This window comes from Mastigoproctus giganteus, chromosome 1 (genome assembly GCF_048544385.1).
Source record: "Mastigoproctus giganteus isolate SK-2022 chromosome 1, ASM4854438v1, whole genome shotgun sequence".
Taxonomy (NCBI): Eukaryota; Metazoa; Arthropoda; class Arachnida; order Uropygi; family Thelyphonidae; genus Mastigoproctus; species Mastigoproctus giganteus.
Genome location: NC_143575.1, coordinates 100,035,280 through 100,057,500, shown reverse-complemented (window position 1 = coordinate 100,057,500; position 22,221 = coordinate 100,035,280). Strand labels below are relative to the sequence as shown.

Sequence of the window (22,221 nt, the reverse complement as noted above, 5' to 3'; positions counted from 1 at the left end):
TTACCTTATTTTATGACCTTTTCTCAGCTCAAATCAGCTTCTATTGCATTTCTGATCATGTTACACACACACACACTTAACTTGAAGATATTTAAAATTTAACAGCTGCAGTTGCTAATGGAAATATTCCAATTTAAAATATCTCTCCCAATTGATTGTTAGTCAAAAAAAAAAAAAAAAAAAAAAAAAAAGTGCTCAGTACAGGATAATAAAAATATCATCCTTTGTATATAAACAGATATAGGAAAAAAATTATTTCAATATGACTGGTCGGTTGTTGCAGGAGTTTTATGGCACAAAAATGGCAGAGGCTATGAGGCAGCTCACCTGCAGTAATGCATATTTTTACTATTATATTAAATATTGCATATTATGCCGGATTATAATAGTTAATGTTTTAGGAACAAGGAGATTTGCTTAAGCTTGTACTCTGTGGGTTATTTACATTAAGAGCTAACTTCAATTAGTAACACAAGTTCTCCACAATACACTATATAAAGTTTCAGAAACTATTTTGATTTGGCGATTACATGTAATACACTTAAATCTAGTTACAAGGAATATTTTTAAATACTGCTTATTGTGGGGACATCACTAGAAAGGCTCAGTTAGTAATCATTCTTATTGGAGAGTGCAACAAGAAATTTATACTGTGATCAGTTAGTATTAATATTAACAAAATAATGCAAGAAAGCAAACTTATACAACAGCAACAATAAAAACATTTTATTCACTTCATCTGCCCATCCCTTGTAATAATTTTTCCAATCATTCTTTAAATGTATTCAAATTACTTAATTCAATAATATTAAGTGGAATTTTCTAGGTCTTTTTCCTTATCAACTGCACATACCGTGCGACTAAATACTGTCGTATCACACTTGTAAAAGTCCAAAATTAGATGCACTATGCCTTATGCCATGCAGATACCTGGTATCATGCCTGGTATCTATAATTAAGAGAATCGCAGATAGTCCACCAAGAAATTTGTGAACTGATTCTAGCACTACTCATTTGAACTGTTTTAGTCAAATATCTTTAAAATTATATTGTATTATATGTACTAATGTAAATATCCTCATTGACTTTTTTTCAAGTATGTACTGATTTCCTTCATTTGTACTTTTATATGATATAATGATCTTACAGATTATTATTGTTCTCATAAATAAATATTAAATACCGTAAATACTTTTCTTTTGTTTTTTTTTTTTTTTTACGTACAGCTATGCACATTTTTGATATACAGGTATAGGCATTATAATGCTGTTAATATAACTTTGTGGCCATTTATCTTTTCTAGCTACAAGCTTTACATTATTTTTGCCACATGGGATATACTTAAATGTTTGTCTGTAGTAATTCAACATGCACACACACAACTTTCAAAAAATACTCTTCTCAACGACAGAAATTATTCATTCATAGCTGGTCGTAAATTATAAAAAAATAAATTAATTAAAAAAAAAAAAAAAAAAAAAAAGAGACGACCAACCTAAAAGTGAATTATCGTCAAACAACTGAAATAAACCTTTATAAACACCAGCGGTAGGTGATATCAAAAGTTAAACTACAAAAGTAAAAACAAAACAATTTTTGTCAACTTTTTGAAGAAACATTCACAATGCAATATTATATATATATATATATATTTTTTTTTTAAATAGCAACTTTCTAAAAGAAAGTAAACCTTACCATATGACAACAAATTAATGCTCATATGCCTGCCCCAATAATTTAAGTAAACTCTGTGCCAAAAGCAGCACAAAACAAAGAAATTATGACCAAATTATAACTGATACTTTTAAATAGTCATGTCATATTAGAAAAGAGGAAGAATTTACTTACCTTTCCAGGAGCCAGGGCTTCAAACTGATGCCTCAAGGTCTGAAGTTCAAACTCACATGTGGCAAGAGCAAGTTTAAGTTCATAGAGTAATACCATATCACTACGCAGTTCATTGAAATGACCACAAATTTCTTCAGTTGGCATTGGATTTAACTCTTAAATAAAATTTAAAATAAGATTAAAGTAAATTGCAATTCTACATGAAAATTAAATATTTACAATTCACTTCAGTCCTATTCAAAAAAAGCATTCTCTCCTTATGAGAAATTATACAAAATATCTATATTTATTATTTTACTTAAAAATAACTGTTAAATTATAATACAGTGGCTTCTTTCTTTAAGCATTTAAATTACACAAATTTAAAACAATACACGGCAACTATATTTATGGAAAGCACCACGAGAGGTCGGTGTGATAGCCCACCTTTTTTTCATTTTGTTTTGCTGAAGATTGTGGATTGGTTGCCTATTGGAAGAGCATAATTTTCTTTTGTGCTTATTTTTACTTATTTTGTTTTCAGTATTACCCTAATGATTAGCAAGCCTCGTAGTTCTAGTGGAAGTGATGGTACATGCTCAAGGAAATCGATTTCACTTGAAATGAAACTGGAAGTACTTAAGTGCTACGGATGAGGTGAGAGCACGGCATGCATTAAACATATTTATAAGTTTGAGTGAGAGTATATTACTATTCGAGACAGTGCTCATAAAATTAAAGAAAGTGCTAAGAGTAGTGTGCCCTTAACTGCACAAAAGTTATCATATGCTAGGTCCAGTTTGATGAATCACATTGGAAAAATGCTTGCTATCAGTGACCAAATTAAAACACACGTTAACATTAGCGAAAGTGCAAGAGAAAGCTCGTAGCTTTTATGATGATTTCAAAGAGCGCGAGAATGGGGAAGTTAAGCCCTTTTTTGGCAAGTTCAGGATGGTTTATGAATTTTCGTCTACAGTATGGTTTTCATAATGTGAAAACGTGTGAGAAGCTGAATCAGCAGATAAAAATGCTACTACTGTGTTCCCTGTCAAACTGAAGGCAATTGTAAAGCGGTGGGGGGGCATACATATCCAAACAGATAATATCAATCTCGACGAAACAGGTTCATATTGATAAAAAATGTCTGATTGCACTTATATTTCCATTGTTGAAAAAGACTGCGCCTGGCTTTAAGGAGACAAAAGACTAGTTAACACTTCAGTTTGGTGCTAATGTGGAGGATCATAAACTGAAAACTGTGTGCATTTACCACTGCCAAAACCTACGTACCCTTAAAGGTATATGACCGGTTGCATATGCCCAGATGTGAGCTTTACTCTCATAGGACTATTATTGCATTTATGATGATTATTTACATTACACATGAATTTGAATTGTGCAAGATGTTCTGGAATGTAACCCTCGCATAAAATAAGAAGTTACTGTACTAAGATACTTTTAAAATTTGCACCGAACTTAAACCATTCTCATGCCCATAAGAGTCTAAAATTTGTTTTTAACCCTTCTGTACTCAACTCTATAATTGTAAGAAAATTATTTCATGTCAAAATTATTTCTTACATACAACTCATGAGTGAATGTCAATATAACAACTAGATTTGTTAAACAAGATTTTCTCTTTACATAACTGTGCTGTTTCCTTCATACCATTTCTCTCTGAATTTCCTTGTACTGTATTCTTAATCACTGTCTCCAAAATTTTCCCTACCAATTAAGTCAGACTGACTCGTCTGTAGTTTGTGATTTGTAAAATAATAAGAGAAGTTTACCACCTCAATATAGTACGTAGAACATTTCCGTATGATACTCTCCAGAAATGAAAACAAAAAAAAAATAGAAAAACTTACATTAGAGTAACAAATAGTTTAAAAAATAATTGAAAATCAATTTAACACAATAAAACTCAAATTAATGCAATTAAAAATAAGAAAATTAATTAAAAGAATTTAACGAAAAAAAATTTCAAAACTATTTTCCTTCCTGAAGCTGACAACACTTTTCGACCGTATGTCGTGATCACAGGAATGAAAATTACCAAATCATGACATACGGACGAAAAGTGTTGTCAGCTTCAGGAAGGAAAATCGTTTTGAAATTTTTTTCATTGAATTCTTTTAATTAATTTTCTTATTTTTAATTGTGTTAATTTGAGTATTATGGTGTTAAATTGATTTTTAATTATTTTTTAAACTATTTATTACTCTAATGTAAGTTTTTCGATTTTTTCATTTTAATTTCTGGAGAGTATCATACGGAAGTGTTCTACTATATTGAGGTAAACTTCTCTTATTATTTTAGAAATATTGATATCAACATAGAACATATTGAGAATTACAGCTCTGGTTCATACTATGTAGTTTGTGATTTTTTTTATTTTTTTTATGAAAACCCCAAACACAAAAGGTATCAAAACCTATAGTACTTAGTACCGTGCATGGGTTGAAGGAGAAGTAGGGGGGGGAGGGGAATGGCAGAAACTTTGCTCTAGAGACTAAACATGGGTTTCACCACTTCAAGCCAAAGTGGTGGTATTTTCACAGGTTGATGAAAGTCATCTACCACCTTAAATGTTCTCAAGAATTTTTTTCCTGAGAATTCTCAAGAAATCCCCCTCACCAAAATTATCTCAAGTCTCAAAAAAAAAAAAAAAAAAAAACACCTTGAGATTTTTTGCCTGGAACGCCAGGCAAAGTCCTGTTTGGCTGACTGTCCACTGACCAAGACAATCAGCTTCACTTGTTTTTTTTTGCTTTCTAAGGATACATGCAAGTGTGCACATGCAGAGGTGGTCTCCCAGCAAAGACGTAGCTAGGATTTCGGAGCCCTTCGCAAATTCGTAGCTATGCACCTTTTCTCGATAATTGGTAAAATCATAATAAATAATAAGTACAGTTGGACTTATTATTTACAAATAATAAGTCCAACTGTACTTATTACCTCTGTTTAACAAACTCTATAGTAAATTTTTGCTATTTAGAGATAAATGTTTTCTTTTTACCAAATTTTTTTTAGAATTCGCTAAATAGAATTTTATTCTTTGCTGAATTTTTTTATTTCTTCGTCTTATGGAAACAAAAATTTTATTTGTTCTACGAATGAAGAAAATTTTCCATATAACGACTGCATTACGAGACTTAACTGGGTACACATCGTTCACATCCATGGCCTTCAACAAAGCAAGCAATGGTGCTGTTGTTATGCCCGAATTAAAAGATAAAGAGATTGCCATGTGCAACTCAGTGGGACCAGTAAAACCTATCCGACTACCTGTCCCACATAACAAGAAGTCAAGCTGGTCAACTACTTGGCCGACCGGGCTAGCCGAGTGGGTAAAGTACCTGCCCGGCAACCCAAAGGTCGCGGGTTCGATTCCCGCCTCGGGCTTGGATCAAAGTACTGCAAAAACCTTGGGAGGTGCAATATGGCCACAGAAGCCGATGCGCCAACAACTACCAAATCAAAAAAAAAAAAAAAAAATCAACTACTTTCTGTGTATCCATAGCCAGTGGGCAGACCAAATTGTATTAAACATTCAGACAATAGGCTCTGGTCAACCTTCTTTTGTAAGCACCCTGTTAGAGATTTAGAAGAGAGTGGTTCCCCTTTATCTCGACAAGTGGTCATCTGTTGTTTCGTGGAAGTGAAACGGCACCTTTTCAAAGCTATTGGCCTATCATAGAGCACAATATGAGATACATAGATAGTGTGGGAGGAAATGATGCCTCCCACACTACTATTGTAGTTTTTTCTTAAGAGTTATCTATGTATCGACACTGATATTATATAGATATAAAATTCTTACTCTTAACACATTATGTCTTGTTGTATTTAATTTAATTTAAATTATTTCACTTCCTACTTTTGTTGCTAACAAATTAATAAATTCATTCTGAATTTCTGGAGATAAATAATTAGTGTGGTGTTTAATATGCGATTCCAGAGGATTTTCATACCAATGTCAAAAAAACCTGACAAATTTTATCAAGTTTAAAAATACGCATTAATTTTTTTTTCTTTGGTATCTTACTAGCAATTCCACAAAATGCCAATTATTTTCAGCATAGAACAATATACATTTCAATAATTTCGCTTCTTAGTGCTGCTTGTGCAGCGTCGTCAATTAGTCCACCTTTTTTGAATAATTTCCATTTTGTGAAATTGTTTGTGTCATTGTAATGAATTATCATGAAAAAGAACGTTTGGATTTAGATGTTTCCAATCCTTAAATCCATCTGAGCTGCAAAATGGAACATTATTTGTGCCAGATACAAATAAGAGGCACGGAAAACAATATATTGCATCTTTGTTTTTGCAATAAAATAACCATTTCCTCTCTCTCTCTTTTTTTTTTTTTTTAATATCTTCATTTTTGTATTTCCGCGAATTATTGAAAAATCAGCCGTTAGCAACAGGATACATATTTAAGACTATATGTTTGGGACCATGTTGCACCATAAGAGATATGTTTTTGTGGGTATTAAAGTTCCACGTGGTCGGATCATTAAAATTCAGACTTAGGTGGTAGATGACTTTCATCAACCGGTGAAATACTTACTGGAGGCTTGAAGTGGTGAAACCCATGTTCAGTCTCTAGAGCAAAGTTTCCGGCATCCCCCTCCCCCCATACTTCTCCTTCAACCCATACACGGTACTAAGTACTATAGGTTTTAATACCTTTCGTGTTTTGGGGTTTCATAAAAAAAAAAAAAAAAAAAAAAAAATGTTAATATTATTGCTGCCATCATTTTTTTCTCCCAACTGCTGGTTATTGTCCACACTTTCTAATTCTTTTAAAATAACTTCAACTGTTTGAGCTTTTTCTTGGCCTTCCATTTCAGTGGCATCATCATTTGTTTCATCTTTATTCGAATCATGTTCGTTTTCTTTGTCACTTTCAGGTTTGGAGTGGCTTATTGTAAGCCAGTTTTTTAAACTAGTGGAATGTTTTTTCTAATTTCCTCTTTATGCAGTCTTTCTATGCAGTACTGATGGCCACTTTTTTTCTTTGGTGGCATGTCTAAAATTAATTTGGCCTGTTTTATTTAAATTATAAATCACAATATTCACGATTACCTGTTTATATAGCAATCACAAAAACACTATAACTTATTGACTTATTCAGTTTGTATACAATACGTGAATTGCGAACTACTATGCATTCAAGCATGCGCTGATGAAGTAATCGCCTGATTGAGCCCTCAAAGTTACATTCTGGACAGCAAATAGACCTATGATACTATGCAGTATGTACTCAGATGTAAGGATGCATGCAAGCTTGAATCGCCATGTGAAAATTAACTTTCACCCTCCCTGTGCTGTCATCTTGATTCAACATCATTGAGGAGTGCCATTTCATCAGCTAGCCTTGGGTGTCGAAATAGCTTGGCACTATACTGATGTGGCCTGTCAGTGGCACCCTTCTAATGTCGGCGCCCTTGGCACCTGCCCCAATGCCAAGGCATTCCTACACCACTGCCTCCCAGAATCGCAATCCCCGGTCATAAGATTCTCCATGGTAACATCATCAGTTGTTTCAGGCTTTTCTAGTTGTTCCATATTTGCCCTCTTCTCTGTTTATCCCAACCTTTCACCTTTCCTCTCCTTGTAGTATTGAGGCAAAGAAGGACAAATGGAACTTCTATGGTTTCTTTTAGCTTACATCTGCACCCAAAATTTTTGGTGTATTGGTAGTGGCTCCTGTTCAAGTGCAAGTTTCATTTTAACACTTCTAAACAGTAACTGTCATTAACCATCCTTGTTTTGATGTATTCAGTTTCTGTTATGCTCTGAAGCTGGGACAATCTGAAGATATTCCCAAAGTCAATGAATATTCCAAACTTCACCAGGTGGGCAATGGTTTTTCACTAGTCAGGCATGCCCACAACTAGGAATTTTAATGAAATCAAACCAGCAGCAAAATCTAGAGATAAAATGCCAGCCAAATAAAAAAAGTGATACAGTATCTCTTAAAAAAAAAAAGAATTTGTGCACTAATTTGTATTTTACACCCCAACTAATGTCATTTTATATGAACTGTATTTGTTATAAAACTATTTATTATGTCATTACAAAAATATTTAAAAATTTGTTTAAAGCTATACTTAAGGAACTTAAATTCTAATACAAACATTTACTTGATTACCTAAGTATCAAAGCTTTAGGAAATTCCATATTTTTCCTCAAAGAAGAAAATGTTCACTACTTGCTGTTCATTGCAGTTATTTGGGGGAAGAAATATTGATAGAAGTAGTGACAAATGATGCAAGAGTATTAAAAAAAAAAATTCTCATATTACCAGTTATCCCCTCTAATAGTGTGATTCTTTTACATTTATTCCAACTACCATCATCACACCACTACAATATCAGATGGAAGTTTGTTCCAAAAATCAATTATTCACTAGCAAAGCAAATTTCTACACATCTGTCCTACAACTATCCTTCCTCAATTTAACTTTATTCCCCCATCGTGTGTTGCCTGAGCAAGAGTAAAGATGCCATCAGCATTTAGCTTACTAAATCCATTCAAAAGCCTTCAATCAGCTCTCCATGATGGTGCCTAGTTTACAGATGCTACACTTTGCAGAACTGAAGTCTTTCTTGGTAAGAATACCCTTTTGCTCCCTTTACTTATCTCACTGTTCTTCTCTGTACCCATTCCAACAGATCCACATACTTCCTGAAATTAAGCTTTCAAACCTGTATGCAGTCCTCATGATGCAGCCTAACCATTGCCTTATACAATACAATAATCACTTCCCTTGCAAAATTCCTGTATATCATTGACAAAACTCCATGAGTCATCCTAGTAGTCTGTCTGCACTGTTCAGAGAATGTCATGCCTGAATGAAAAAGACCTGAGGGTAAATGCACATTCTCCATTACCCTGAGTGTTACCACTACCCACATGCAGTTCCTTACATTTGTCAATGTTAAACTTATTGTCACTTCTCAGCCCACTTGCCTAATTTTTCTAGATCTTCTTGTAGTAGCATACCCTGATTACTTTCATTATCAACTTCTGTATTCTGATGCTAGAACATACACTGCACAGCAGCTAGAACACTGTACAAAATAAACTGGAAAATTACAATATTAGCCAGTTCAGGGCATGGGAAAGTCTGTGGAACCCTAAAAGAATTTGGTATGGATGTCAAAGATTAGGTGCAGGTATATAAGTAGCAATTTGGTGTGCTATGCTATGCAAAATTTATTAAACTCTTAAATACAGTCTGGCATGTAGCAGTGAATATTTTTCTGTGTTAAAGTTTTATGGTTTGCTTTAGGTTTTTTTGAATATTGCTCACGCATCTATGATACAGTTCTTAAATTTTTAATGACACCCTACTAGTGAAATAAATCTCAAAATTAAGGCACAGGATGAAAGAATTAGTTGGTGCCTGCAAACACATAGATAGGTGGTAAAACATAATGCAAATGTTTTATGACTTTAATGTATAAAATTACATTATGGAAACATGCTTTTTTTTTTTTTTTGCTATTTCATTTCAGAGTGGAATTAATTATAGCACAAATTTTAACTAAATGTAGATGCAAAATACTCGTTTAGATTGTTAGCCACCTGAGCAGGATCCTCAACTGTTGAACCATCAATATCCAGTGGACCAATCTGATTCATCCCTTTCCTTCTCGAGTTCAAGTATGTAAAGAACTCCTTTCTGTTTTTCTTTGCATCCTTTGCCAAGGATTTTTCGTAGTCTGCCTTTGCCTGCCTAATCTCCTTTGTGACTTGGTTACAGACCAACTTATATCTATCATAGGCTTCCATGTCACCCATTAATTTGTATGTATCCCATGCATTTTTCTTCTCTGCCACATGTCTCATTAGTCCATCTGACAACCATTTAGGCCTAAACCTTGAACAATATTTCTTAGTTGGTATGTAAAGCCTGGTAGCCACCAATATTAGTTCCTTGAATGCTTCCCATTTTGAGTTTGCTGTTGGTAACATCATCAGTTCGTCCCACTGTATAGAATTTAAATACTGTCTCAGACCATCATAGTCGCCTTTACGAAAACAAAAACCCTTCCCTTTACCTCTGATGGTAGTTACCTCCTTGAGTAAATCCCACTTCAACACACTGTGATCACTGCCACCTAGTGGTTCATTTATCTGCAGGTTCTTAATGCATGAAGAATCACTACTGATAATCAGATCAAGAGTATTGCTCCCTCTTGTTGCCTCACGAACATGCTGATGTAGAAAACAATCATCCAATAAATCCACAAAAGCCTTGCTAGTGTGCGAGTGACCAACCCACAAATTCCAGTCAATATCTGGGAAATTAAAATCCCCCATTATAAGACTCTCTGATTTACTGGCCCACTCTATTTCCCTGTACAATATATTATTATACTCATCAGAGTCATTAGGCCTATAGCACACTCCTACTCTCAATTTTGATTTCCCTATGCTTATGTCACACCAAACTGACTCGACACTGCCCTGTCCATCGATGTCAACTGGCTTCACTTCCTTTGACTTTATGTGTTTCTTAATTAATAGCATAACCCCTCCTCCCCTCCTGTCCTGTCTATCCTTTCTATATACATTGTATTCCCCAAATTCCAGTTCCGCATTACTTATATCTGTGTGACACCACGTCTCTGATATCCCAAAAATATCTGCCTTTGATGTTTTGAGCAATACCTCAAATTCATCAAATTTATTTACCAAACTCCTAGCATTGGTGTACACGCAGGTATACATGCACCTGTTTCTATTCTTAGCTACCCTAACACAACCCATGTGTTTACTTGTAACGCAATGACTACCAGCAGTCTCTGAAATATCCTGCATCTTGTTTTTCAGACTTCTGCTCATTTGAATAGAAGCAGTGCAAGAATCACTTCCACCTCTGCCAGTGGCTACTGTTAATCTATTAGTCCTTGTATCCCCCCCAACTAGCAGTTTTCCGACCCACCTAACACTGCCTCGACAGCATCAGCAAAAATTCTTGCACCCTTTCTATTTAAGTGTATCCCATCCCTGTAGAAGCAATCTCTCCTGTTAACAAGTACAGTCCAGGCTGAAAAAAATTCTACCCCTTGAGCCTTGCACAATCCCTCCAGGGCCGAATTGATCGACAAGGCTCTCATCATATACTCCCTCCTATCGTGTCTGGGCAGAATTGCAGACACTTTCAAGTTCAACCCTAATTCATGGCTTTTTTTCAACAGTGACCTGTACTTGCTAAGTAATTCCGCCGGTCTCCTACTCTTAATATCATTAGTGCCAACGTGTACAACTATATCACCCTTTGTGCCCTTAAAAGATGATATCCGCTCTACAACGTCATCAACCTTTGCCCCTGGCAGACATACCCTGGTCCTATTCCACCTATCCTTTTTACAAAGTATGTTCCCCGTTTCCCTGACAATAGAGTCACCAACAACTACTAGTTCCTGTGGGACCAGCGCATTCTGCCTAGGGGGCTGCCCCTGTATTGCCTGATGACCAAGTGCAAGCTCTGGCGTTGATGTGGGCAGCTGAGAGCTTGATGGGCCCCTCAATTTATTTCCTTCGAGGGCATCCACCCTGTCCTTCAAGGTCTCATAAAGGCCCATAACAACGCTGAGTTGTCGCCTGATTTCCTTGCACTGCTTACATCGTGCACACACAAAGACATCCCCCTTGGCAGTATCATGTCCCGTACCCAACTGCTCCGCAAACATCAAGCAAACAGTGCATTTTAATAGACTGTGATTCAGAGGGCAACTGCCCCCCTCAGTTCTCCCCTGAACCACAGCACTCCCATTAGCTTGAGCCTTTTGCTTTGCTGCTCTGGTCAGAGTCATGATTCCAATTTAATTCAATAAAATTTAAAACAAAAATTAAATCCTTAAGTTATATCCCAAAACAGTTATGTTATATATATATTCATATACATCTACATTCACGCATGAGGAGTTATTCAGGAAGGACAATGATGTAGGTAAAGTAAACATTGGCAGTGAGCTGGATGATTTTGTAATAACTGAGAGGAAAGTGGAGGAGAGATTGTTGAGGATAAACATAAAAAAGGCACCTGGGGTGGATGGGATCTATCCAGTTATATTAAAGGAGGCAGCAAAGGAAGTATGCAAACCCCTAGCCATAATTATGAGAGCTTCTTTGGACTCAGGGGAGGTACCCATAGACTGGAGATGTGCAAATGTAACCCCAATTCACAAAGGAGGATCAAAGGCTGACACAAGTAATTATAGACCTGTTAGTTTAACTTCTGTTCCAGGTAAATTAATGGAGGCACTGGTTAAAGAAGCACTGCAGGATCATCTAGACAAGAATTCAGTTATAGCTCAGACGCAGCATGGTTTTGTTAAGGGCAGGTCTTGCCTGACCAATTTGATTGGATACTATGATGTAGTCACAAAAGAACTGGATGCAGGGAATAACTTTGATATTATATATTTGGATCTTAGAAAGGCTTTTGATACTGTTGCACATGGAAGACTGCTGCACAAATTGGAGCAGTGTGGCATTGGAGGCAAATTGCTGCTATGGATAAGGGGTTGGTTGAGTGGCAGAAGACAGAGAGTGGTAATCAATGGACACTGCTCAACGTGGACTAATGTTATTAGTGGAGTTCCTCAAGGTTCAGTGTTGGGTCCGTTGTTGTTTTCGGTGTTTATGAATGATATTGATGATGGGATATTAAGTTTAATGTCCAAGTTTGCAGATGATACAAAGGTTGGCAGGGTCGTTAAGGACACTACTGACGCTATGCTGCTGCAACAGGATCTGGAAAGGTTGAACAGATGGGCTGAGAGGTGGCAAATGAAGTTTAACATTGACAAATGTAAAGTACTACATATGGGAAACAGTAACCCCCAGAGCAACGTATCAACTCTGCGGAACTACACTGACAGTGGTGGAGAATGAAAAGGACCTGGGGGTAATTGTGCAGGCAGATATGAAGTTCTCTGAGCAGTGCAGACGAGCTGCAAGAGTAGCTCATGGTGTCTTGTCAATGATATACAGGAATTTTTCTAGCAGGGATAAGGAGGTGATTATTCCCTTGTATAAGGCAATGGTTAGGCCACATCTTGAGTACTGTATACAGGTCTGGAGGCCTCATTTCAAGAAGGATGTAGAGCTGCTGGAACGGGTACAGAGAAGGGCAACAAGATTAGTAAATGGAACAAAGGGTTGCTCTTACGAAGAAAGGCTTAAGTTTTGCAAATTACAGAGTCTGGAGACTAGGCACCGGCGAGGTGATCTGATAGAGGTGTATAAGGCTTTGAATGGTTTGAGCATGCTCAATGCCAATGGGATTCTTCATCTTTCTCAGAATAATCACCTCAGAGGGCATAAATTCAAATTGAGGAAGGACGGATGTCGGATAGATGTGCGAAAATTTGCCTTTGGCCAGCGGGTGGTTGGTTGGTGGAACCAACTTCCATCACTTGTTGTTGAAGTTGATAGCCTAAACAAATTTAAAGCTCAACTGGACAGGTATTTCGAACGAACGGAGGGGTGAAATGGGAGAGGGTTTTTTTTTTTTTTTTTGGCTGATGCTGAATAAGCTTGCTTTCTTGCATCATATGCCTCTACTAATACTAATGCTAATGCTAATGCTAATGCTAAATTTGCATCAGCATGAAGACTACCAGATATTAATATTCTTCACTTAATTAATTTCTTGAAATGAAAAAATGATGTTCTGAATTTTATTAGAACTTTAACATAACATGGATATTCAGAATGGTCATGTGGTAATTAATAATGCTGTTAATGTAAACTTACCGATGCCTAGTTCTTGTAAAAGCTGTTCTATTGCTTTAGCTTTCTTCTGCCCAACAGCAGATGGTAATTTCATCTTTAGTACGATAAGAAATAAATAAATATTCTTTTAATTTTTTGATAGAATATACTAGCAATTCTAAATATTAAAAAAATATCAAAAGGCTTATCTTAAATTTAACATTCTGTAATTTTTTTGGAAATGAAAATTGGTTTTGGATTTATTCTTGAGAGATTGCTTTGCACTGTTTCTTCAATTTACAGAAGGTTACAACTGTTAGATTTGTGGAGGTATGCAATAAAATTTTTACAATTGCATTATGTTAAAAAATTTTACAATTGCATTATGTTTTGTTCTTGCTTGGCAGAGTAGCAATGAAAACAAGAGAACAGTGCCTGAAGAAGCCTCCGCAATTACCTTAGTTTTACTTTAATTTTTACCAAGGTAAAATTTCACAACTGTAATCAAATGTGCATTTTTGTACCCAAACATTGGGCATGCTATATTTTCACTCTCAGCATCAAACTGTTTACTAGTTTACACAGATGTGCTATGATCAGCTTATGTTGTTGTAATTAGCAAGAAAATTAATATTATGTTGCAAATTTTATCGAATGGATACTAGTACTGAAAGAGAGAAATGTCTTTCTTTTTTTTTTTTGCATAGGTTACAAGTATTAAACAGAAAAGAATATTGGAAAACAATTGCATATAATAAACACAGTGGTGTAAACAAAATGGACTAGGGCACTCATGAGTTACAATTATGTGAATTTTCTGCAATTCTGTACTGCAGTTGATTTTGCCATTCTTTCAAATTAGACATGCTAATCACAAGATGCAGGACGATTCAGACTTCATTCACTGCAGGCTAATTTTGAATAATCCATGCTATAATGCATATAAAACCTTATATCACCAATTGTGGAATGGTAACAACTTTAAAATACATTGCATTTTGAATAATTACATGTCAAATTAACAAGGATATACTATACAAAAAAAAAAAGGTGGGGATTTATTAGTTTAGTTACCTAAAATTTATTTTCATATTTTTTTCTTTTCCACTACCTGACAATTTTTTTTTCGTCATACCTCTGAAACGAAAGTTGGTTATTCTGAACAAAATTAATGTACTGATTATGAAAATATCAATCTTTTACTTGTGTCATGTCTACATCAAAAGATATGCATTTTTTAAATTCCTTGTTTTAATACAATATCGGCATACATGGTTGTAATTATTACACACAATATATGTTACTTAGGCATGTTTCCCACTCAATGATTTCCTTTTATACTCCACATTGCTTTTCCGTTTAAGGAACCAAGAGTAATCTCCCATTAGGCAGAGTCTCAGTGATCTTGGTATCATTTTTCCATTGCAGATACATCCTGGTGGAAGCACTTTCCTTGTTCATCATTGACACTGCTAAGTTTTCAGGAAAGAAATCCAGAGGGGAATGAAGGAAATGCATTTTAAATGACATTCGGCACCCCACGTTCTGGTAACATTTCAGCAAGTTTGTCATCAGTTGCTCACAGTTCTCTTCTTTTCTCTTTATGAGGAGGAATCCACGTACCACAGCCTTGAAAAATCTCCATGCAGACAGTTCAACATCATTCCGGTTTCTTTGAAATTCACTTTTTAGGAGCTTTCTTATTTGAGGACCTATGAAAATTCCTTCCTTCAGCTTTGCATGAGATAAATTTGGAAACATTTTCAGTAAATATGCAAATCCTCTGCTTTCTTTATCCAGTGCCTTAGTGAAATCCTTAATCAGTCCAAGCTTGATGTGTAAAGGGGGAAGAAAAACCTTTTGTGGATCAACCAATGGAACATACTTTACATTGCTTTTGCCAGGAATATATTCATCTCTCTTGTCCCAGTGTTGTACGATGTAGTGTTTGGCTGTTGCATGACTATCCCATAAACACAGGAAAACAACAGTATTTGGTGAAACCACCTTACAACCCAATAAGCAGTCCAATCACTTTGAGATCACCACAAATATTCCAACCATAGTCATTGTAGCATATAGCAGCAAGAATCTGGGACTTACTATCGTAAGTTTCTTTCAGGCCAACAGTATGAACAAGAGGAATTGATGGTAAAGTATTTCCATTAAAGCAATACTGCTTTCTAACTTAGTTTTGATGCATCAATGAGCAAACGCCATTCAGAGGTACTATGATCAATGCTCAGTTCGTGCACAAGACCAACGACGTCTTTTCAGACACATATGTTGTTTTCCATTGCAAAATATCTTGCAAACTTCATTTCGCTTTCGGTATATTGTAATGTTTGTACCTTTGGCGAGTAAGTTCCACTGTTGTAGTCTGGATCCGAGTAATTCAGCCTTCTCTTTGGGTAAATCCAAGTCTCTGATCAAGTCACTTAATTCTTCTTGTTCAATGTAGTGTGGGGCCTTTTCTTTTTCTGGCTCGTAGTCCAAATCACGTGAAGTACATGGTTCTGTGACATCTGGTAAAACGATTTCTTCTGTACCTTCATCACTACTTCCAATACCCCAAGATTTTGGTGGCACAGGTACTGGCAGTTCTTTACCATGTAGCACTGGCCTAATTGCTGATGGGATATTTGATGCAGTGCTTGCTCTTTATGGAAATATCTTTTATTTTTGTCATGCAGAAATAGCAGTCATCGAAATGATTCTTCGGCTTGCGCCACACCATAGGGATGGCAAAAGGTAATGCTCTCAGGTTGCCATATAACCACAGCCTTCACAGTTCGTTGTGCATGTAATACAACATATACATGAAGCCCAATTTTTTTCTTGGTCACCGATCTTGCAGCCAAAGTGCAATGAATATGCAACTTTTATGACATCAACATTATAAACATTTTCTTTCTCATAATTTGCTACAACTAAAGCAAACTTAGTTTTAAAGGGCATCACTGACGATTTGTCTGCAGAAAATTTCTCACCTTGAATATGTAATTCACCTATACCACGTCTTGGTTTAAATTTTTTCAGCCAACCTGTGCTTGTCTTAAAATCTTCATTACCTCTTAATTTCCAATGCTTTTTCACACAACATTGGGCCAGACACTGGTTCACCTAAGCTTCGCGTCTGAAGGAACCACAAATAAAGTGCTCTCTCTAAAGTGGCATTTTCAGGTTACGACAGTCTTTTTCCTGCTAGATCCTCCTTTGCTATTCATAATCAATACAAATTCTGTTATAGCGTTGAAATTTTTCTTGATGTCGTAAATTGTTGAAGTCTTCCCACATTAAACTCTTTGGAGAGATTTTCTAACGGCTTCCATAGCCAGGTGGGCAGGAGCAGCAGTGTATAGCACACGCTTCTTGATTAGACTGGGGTTCGAGCCCATGATAGCATTCCAGGACCACACTTAGCATTACTATTGGCATTTGATGCAAGGAAGAAAAACTTATACAGCATCAGCCAAGAATCAACATTTCCTGTCCAACGGGCGCTTCCGTAGCCATATGTGGGCAGGAGCAGCAGTGCGTAGCACACGCTTCTTGATTAAACCGGGGTTCGAGCCCATGATAGCATTCCAGGACCACACTTAGCATCTTAGCATTACTATTGGCATTTGATGCAAGGAAGAAAAACTTATACAGCATCAGCCAAGAATCAACATTTCCTGTCCAACGGGTGCTTCAGTAGCCATGTGGGCAGGAGCAGCAGTGCGTAGCACACGCTTCTTGATTAAACCGGGGTTCGAGCCAGTGACACCAAATACGGAGGATGCAGAAAGGTCAGGAAATGACCACCGCATATCCCCCTAGCTGCTAATGCTCCTAAAAACCAAATAACAACAACAGATTTCCTAAATTTTCACGTTTTCTAATTCTATTAATAATTTCCGATTTTGTTGCAATTAAAACTACGTGTTTTCTTTTCATTAACATTTTACCGTAAAAAATTGAGAAAAAAATAATAAATCGCACAGTTTCAGGCCATTATTATTCTTCCTGAATTGGGAGCTAAACTAATCTGAAATTCACTCATGGTTTCTGAAAAAACCCAGTAGTCTCTGTGATATTTTTCTAAAGCACATTTCTGAAGGTCAAAAAGAATTTTAGAGGTCACAATCATAAAACAATAAAAACAGTTTTCAGTTTACTGGGCTTTTGGTTTGTACAAGCTGTTATATAGTATGAACCAGAGCTGTAATGCTTGATGCGTTCTACGTTGATATCAGTAATATCAAAGTAGAATGTATTGAGCATTACAAGCTCTGGTTCATACTATCTAATTAATTTTTTAAACTCTTATTGAAGGAAGGAAAATTGTTTCGCAATTTTTTCATTAAATTCTTTTAATTAATTTTCTTATTTTTAATTGCATTAAATTGAGTTTTATTGTGCTAAATTGATTTTTAATTATTTGTTACTCTAATGCAAGATTTTCGATTTTTTTGTTTAATTTCTGAAGAGTATCATACGGAAGTGTTCTACATACTATATTGAGGTAAACTTCTCTTATTATTTTACAAGTACAATCTGTTATGAACGGATGATCTTTTGCTTGTTGAATCAAAATTCAATTTGCAAACGTGATCACTATAACCGGCACTTACTGTACTACTGTTAAAATAAAAAAAAAAAAGAAAGCTCAGCCTTTCAAATTATTCCGGATAATTGACGTTCTATTGTACATACTTTCTCTATGAATTTAGCAGAACTATTATGGATAGAGCAGAAAGGCAAAACAAAACCAAATGAAGAAGAAATTGTGATTGCAGGTTTTATTTTTGATTTGTAAACATAAGTTAACATCTGCAAATGTTATCTGGTATTTGCTCACATTTTTCATGACATCTTAAGTTTGCTTCAAAACTTTCCCCATCAAAAAAAGATACTTTCAACTAGACTATGAATTTATTTATTTTACTCTGAGTATTATCTATAAATATAATTATATCAATCAAGGTGGCACTATTTTGTAGGTCTGTAGTAGGAAACAAAGGAAATACTTATTTTAAAAACAAAGTATAAACTTAAATGCAATTGATAAAATATATCTATGCAGCCTTCACCTTGTTTTTGAGAGATATCTTTGACATATTAGCTACTCTGCTCACAGTGCAGTAATTCATTTGGTATTCCAGCTCAAAATGTTTATCATTTATTACATCCCCTGGCTTAGAGAGAGAAAGAGAGAGAGATCTGGCCAATCAGAGCTGTAGTTAGCTGATCTCAGGTGAGGAATTAAGATCCCCCTTATCAAGTCATTCCAGCTTTTTTAGTCTGCATAACATACAGACATTATACACACAGCCCACATGGCATTAGATCAGGGGTGGGCAACTTTTTTCGTCAGAGGGCCGAATGAAATTTTCGCATCATGATGCGGGCCGGAATAGATTGAATGATTTAATAAAAAAAATCAGAACCTAAAAAATGTTATATTACTTGAATTGCCAAATTATTAATGTATTTTTAAAAAAAATATCTGAATGTCCAATTATCATTGAAAATGCGGCATTCGGCATCAATTTTTCTTTTTTTTTTTAATTGGCTCATTTTATGGGCTATAAATTATATTAAATTAAAAATTGTAATAATTATAAAAGGCATAAAACATAAAACATCTCGCACCAATATTATTTTTTTCAATAAGAAGTCAAACCCAAAGGAACTTCGTTCGATCGATGCTACAATAATAATTAGGAAATAACTCTTTGACGCTGCATAGAATCACTTGGTTACTGTTGTACTGGCCGTGATTCCCGATTGAACCAAATTAAGCCGAACGTTTACGGCGAGTGTAGTCAGGTATGGATTTTCTATATTTATGCATTTACCGAGGGGGCCAGATTCAACATCGTCGCGGGCCGGCTGTTGCCCACCCCTGCATTAGATACTAATGCACTGTATAAATAATAATAATGTATTGGTGTATGTACCTGTGTGAAGACTTTAAAAATAGGAAGAACTCAGTAGGCACCACTCCCTCTACTTGAGATCAGCGATCTCCATAGCCCAAATAGTAGAATTTTTTTTTTTTTACATTCTATATAAGTAACGTTGCACAGCAGGTACGAATCAATTGCGTTTAAATGGTTTTACTGATTTTGACCAGATGAAATTATATAATATTTTATTTTTCATGTCATGTTTCTTTCTCTTTTTTTTATGACAGTGTGGTGTACCTTTAAAATATCTACAGAAAAATTTATTATTTAGATTATTTTTTAATATCTCATTATTAATAATAAAATAGCAAATGCTTAAAAAAGCGGTACTCACCTTGAATAAATCTGCATGGTTTAATTAGAAAGGGTTTGTTAATATTTAGGTTGAATAGTTAAATTAACAAGACTAAGGGAGGGGCAAAAATAAAGTGTTCGGAAATTAAAATAGGCACAAGGAAGCAGGTGTGTACACATCTAATCCTTGGTTGCCATTAAAGTAGGGAAAAATAGTTGAAATTAAATAAATAATATAGTGGGCCAATAGTTATTACGAGGACTTTCGTTGGATTACAATGTCTTAAGTTGGCAATTGAGTGGGTAGAGAACACGCACGATATTTACGAAAATTTTTATACTCTCGTGATGCACTTTTTGACATGCGGTAACCTCAACCGCGAGAGGTTCCAAATCGGTGAAAGGTTGAAGGGAAGTTTAGTGCTTCATATTGAAGAATCCTATAGCTGGATTTGAGTTTAATAATAGAAATGGCAGAATCGATAAGAGGGGTGTGGTTATGGGTTTGAGTGTGAGTTCCGTAACAGTTTGGTTAGTCGTAAGGCTGTAGTGGTGGTAATATGCGCGGGTGTTAGAGGTTTTTGATGAGCCATATTTTGTAGTAGTACTTCCAATGTAACAAGTGTCGCAGTTTGGCTGGCAATTAATAAGGTATATTATATTATTAAGATCGCTGGTAGGATATTTATGTGTGTCTTTGTAAGAGCTGAAGAAAGATCCAAGTTTATTGTAAGCGGAAAAGACAAGAGATATCAGTATCGTTGAATATACGCTGGAACTGTCCTACTAGTTCACTGTGATAGGGAAGGACTATGTGGATGTTTGTATTATTGTTATGTCGATCGAGTTATTAATTTTATTTTTGGCGATGGCAATTGTATGTAAGATAAGTTGATGGGGGTAACCTCTGGCTATGAATTTATTGGTGAGATATTGAATTTCATTATATAGGTCTTTTTGTGAAGAGCTAAATTTTAGAGCTTCGTATATTTGGTTGTATAAGAAGGCTTTTTTAGTGTTAAGGGGGTGATGTGAAGTGAAGTGTAAGTATTTACCGGTATGTGTGTTTTTCCTGAAAATTTTTGTACTTAGTTTTGTGCCTGTTATGTAGATGGTGAGGTTGAGAAAATTGATCTGGTTGTTTAGTCCAATTTCAAGGGTAAATTTAAGCCTGTTGTGTACAGAATTAAGTTTTGAAAAGAGATTGTCGATGCTAGGTCTATTGCCTATTACAAGGAAGATTTTCCACCTTCAAAATTAACACCACCAATCAAGCTTTCCAAAAAATCAACAATATCGTAATATCCGACAGTGACATATTAGCGTCCTTCGACGTCACATCGCTTTATACCAATGTCCATATACCATTCACCCTACAAGCTCTTATGTGAGTTTCTAGCAGCTGATGCACCTTAACAGAATGCACCTCTCTCTCCATAGACCACATCCTTGAACTCACTACATTTTTATTAGATGCCAGATACTTCAGATTTAACAATAAAATTTTTCAACAAGTATTTGGCTTACAGATGGGCTTAGGTATCTTGGCCCCCTTGTCCGAAATTTACCTGACAGCCATCGAGAACCAAATTCTACACCCCTTTCCCTCTGAATTAAAATTATACATATGCTACGCTGACGACTTCCTTGTAATAGGCAATAGACCTAGCATCGACAATCTCTTTTCAAAACTTAATTCTGTACACAACAGGCTTAAATTTACCCTTGAAATTGGACTAAACAACCAGATCAATTTTCTCAACCTCACCATCTACATAACAAGCACAAAACTAAGTACAAAAATTTTCAGGAAAAACACACATACCGGTAAGTACTTACATTTCACTTCACATCACCCCCTTAACACTAAAAAAGCCTTCTTATACAACCAAATCTACGAAGCTCTAAAATTTAGCTCTTCACAAAAAGACCCATACAATGAAATTCAATATCTCACCAATAAATTCATAGCCAGAGGTTACCCCCATCAACTTATCTTACATACAATTGCCATCGCCAAAAATAAAATTAATAACTCGATCGACATAACAATAATCCACACAGTCCTTCCCTATCACAGTGAACTAGTAGGACAGTTCCAGCGTATATTCAACAATACTGATATCTCTCGTCTTTTCCGCTTACAATAAACTCGGATCTTTTTTCAGCTCTTACAAAGACACACATAAATATCCTACCATCGATCTTAATAATATAACATACCTTATTAATTGCCAGCCAAACTGTGACACTTGTTACATTGGAAGTACTACTACAAAATATGGCTCATCAAAAACCTCTTAACACCCGTGCATATTACCACCACTACAGCCTTACGACTAACCAAACCATTACAGAACTCACAACTCAAGCTCAAACCCATAACCACAACCCTCTT

At 35.5% G+C, this 22,221-nt stretch overlaps 1 protein-coding gene across 3 annotated transcripts in view; it reads right to left on the bottom strand.

Moving 5' to 3' along the window:
* DMAP1 (DNA methyltransferase 1 associated protein 1) overlaps positions 1-22,221 on the bottom strand; it is a 120,884-nt gene that overhangs the window by 31,887 nt on the left and 66,776 nt on the right. For all 3 annotated transcript variants that reach the window (XR_016547390.1, XM_090381384.1, XM_090381391.1), the window contains exons 10-11: positions 13,618-13,690; positions 1,849-2,003 (exon numbers count right to left, since the gene is read on the bottom strand). Coding sequence is in view for 2 of the 3 variants with exons in the window: in XM_090381384.1 (XP_090237510.1) it covers positions 1,849-2,003; positions 13,618-13,690 (228 nt within the window). In the remaining variant the exon portion in view is untranslated. The remainder of the gene's footprint in view (positions 1-1,848; positions 2,004-13,617; positions 13,691-22,221) is intronic.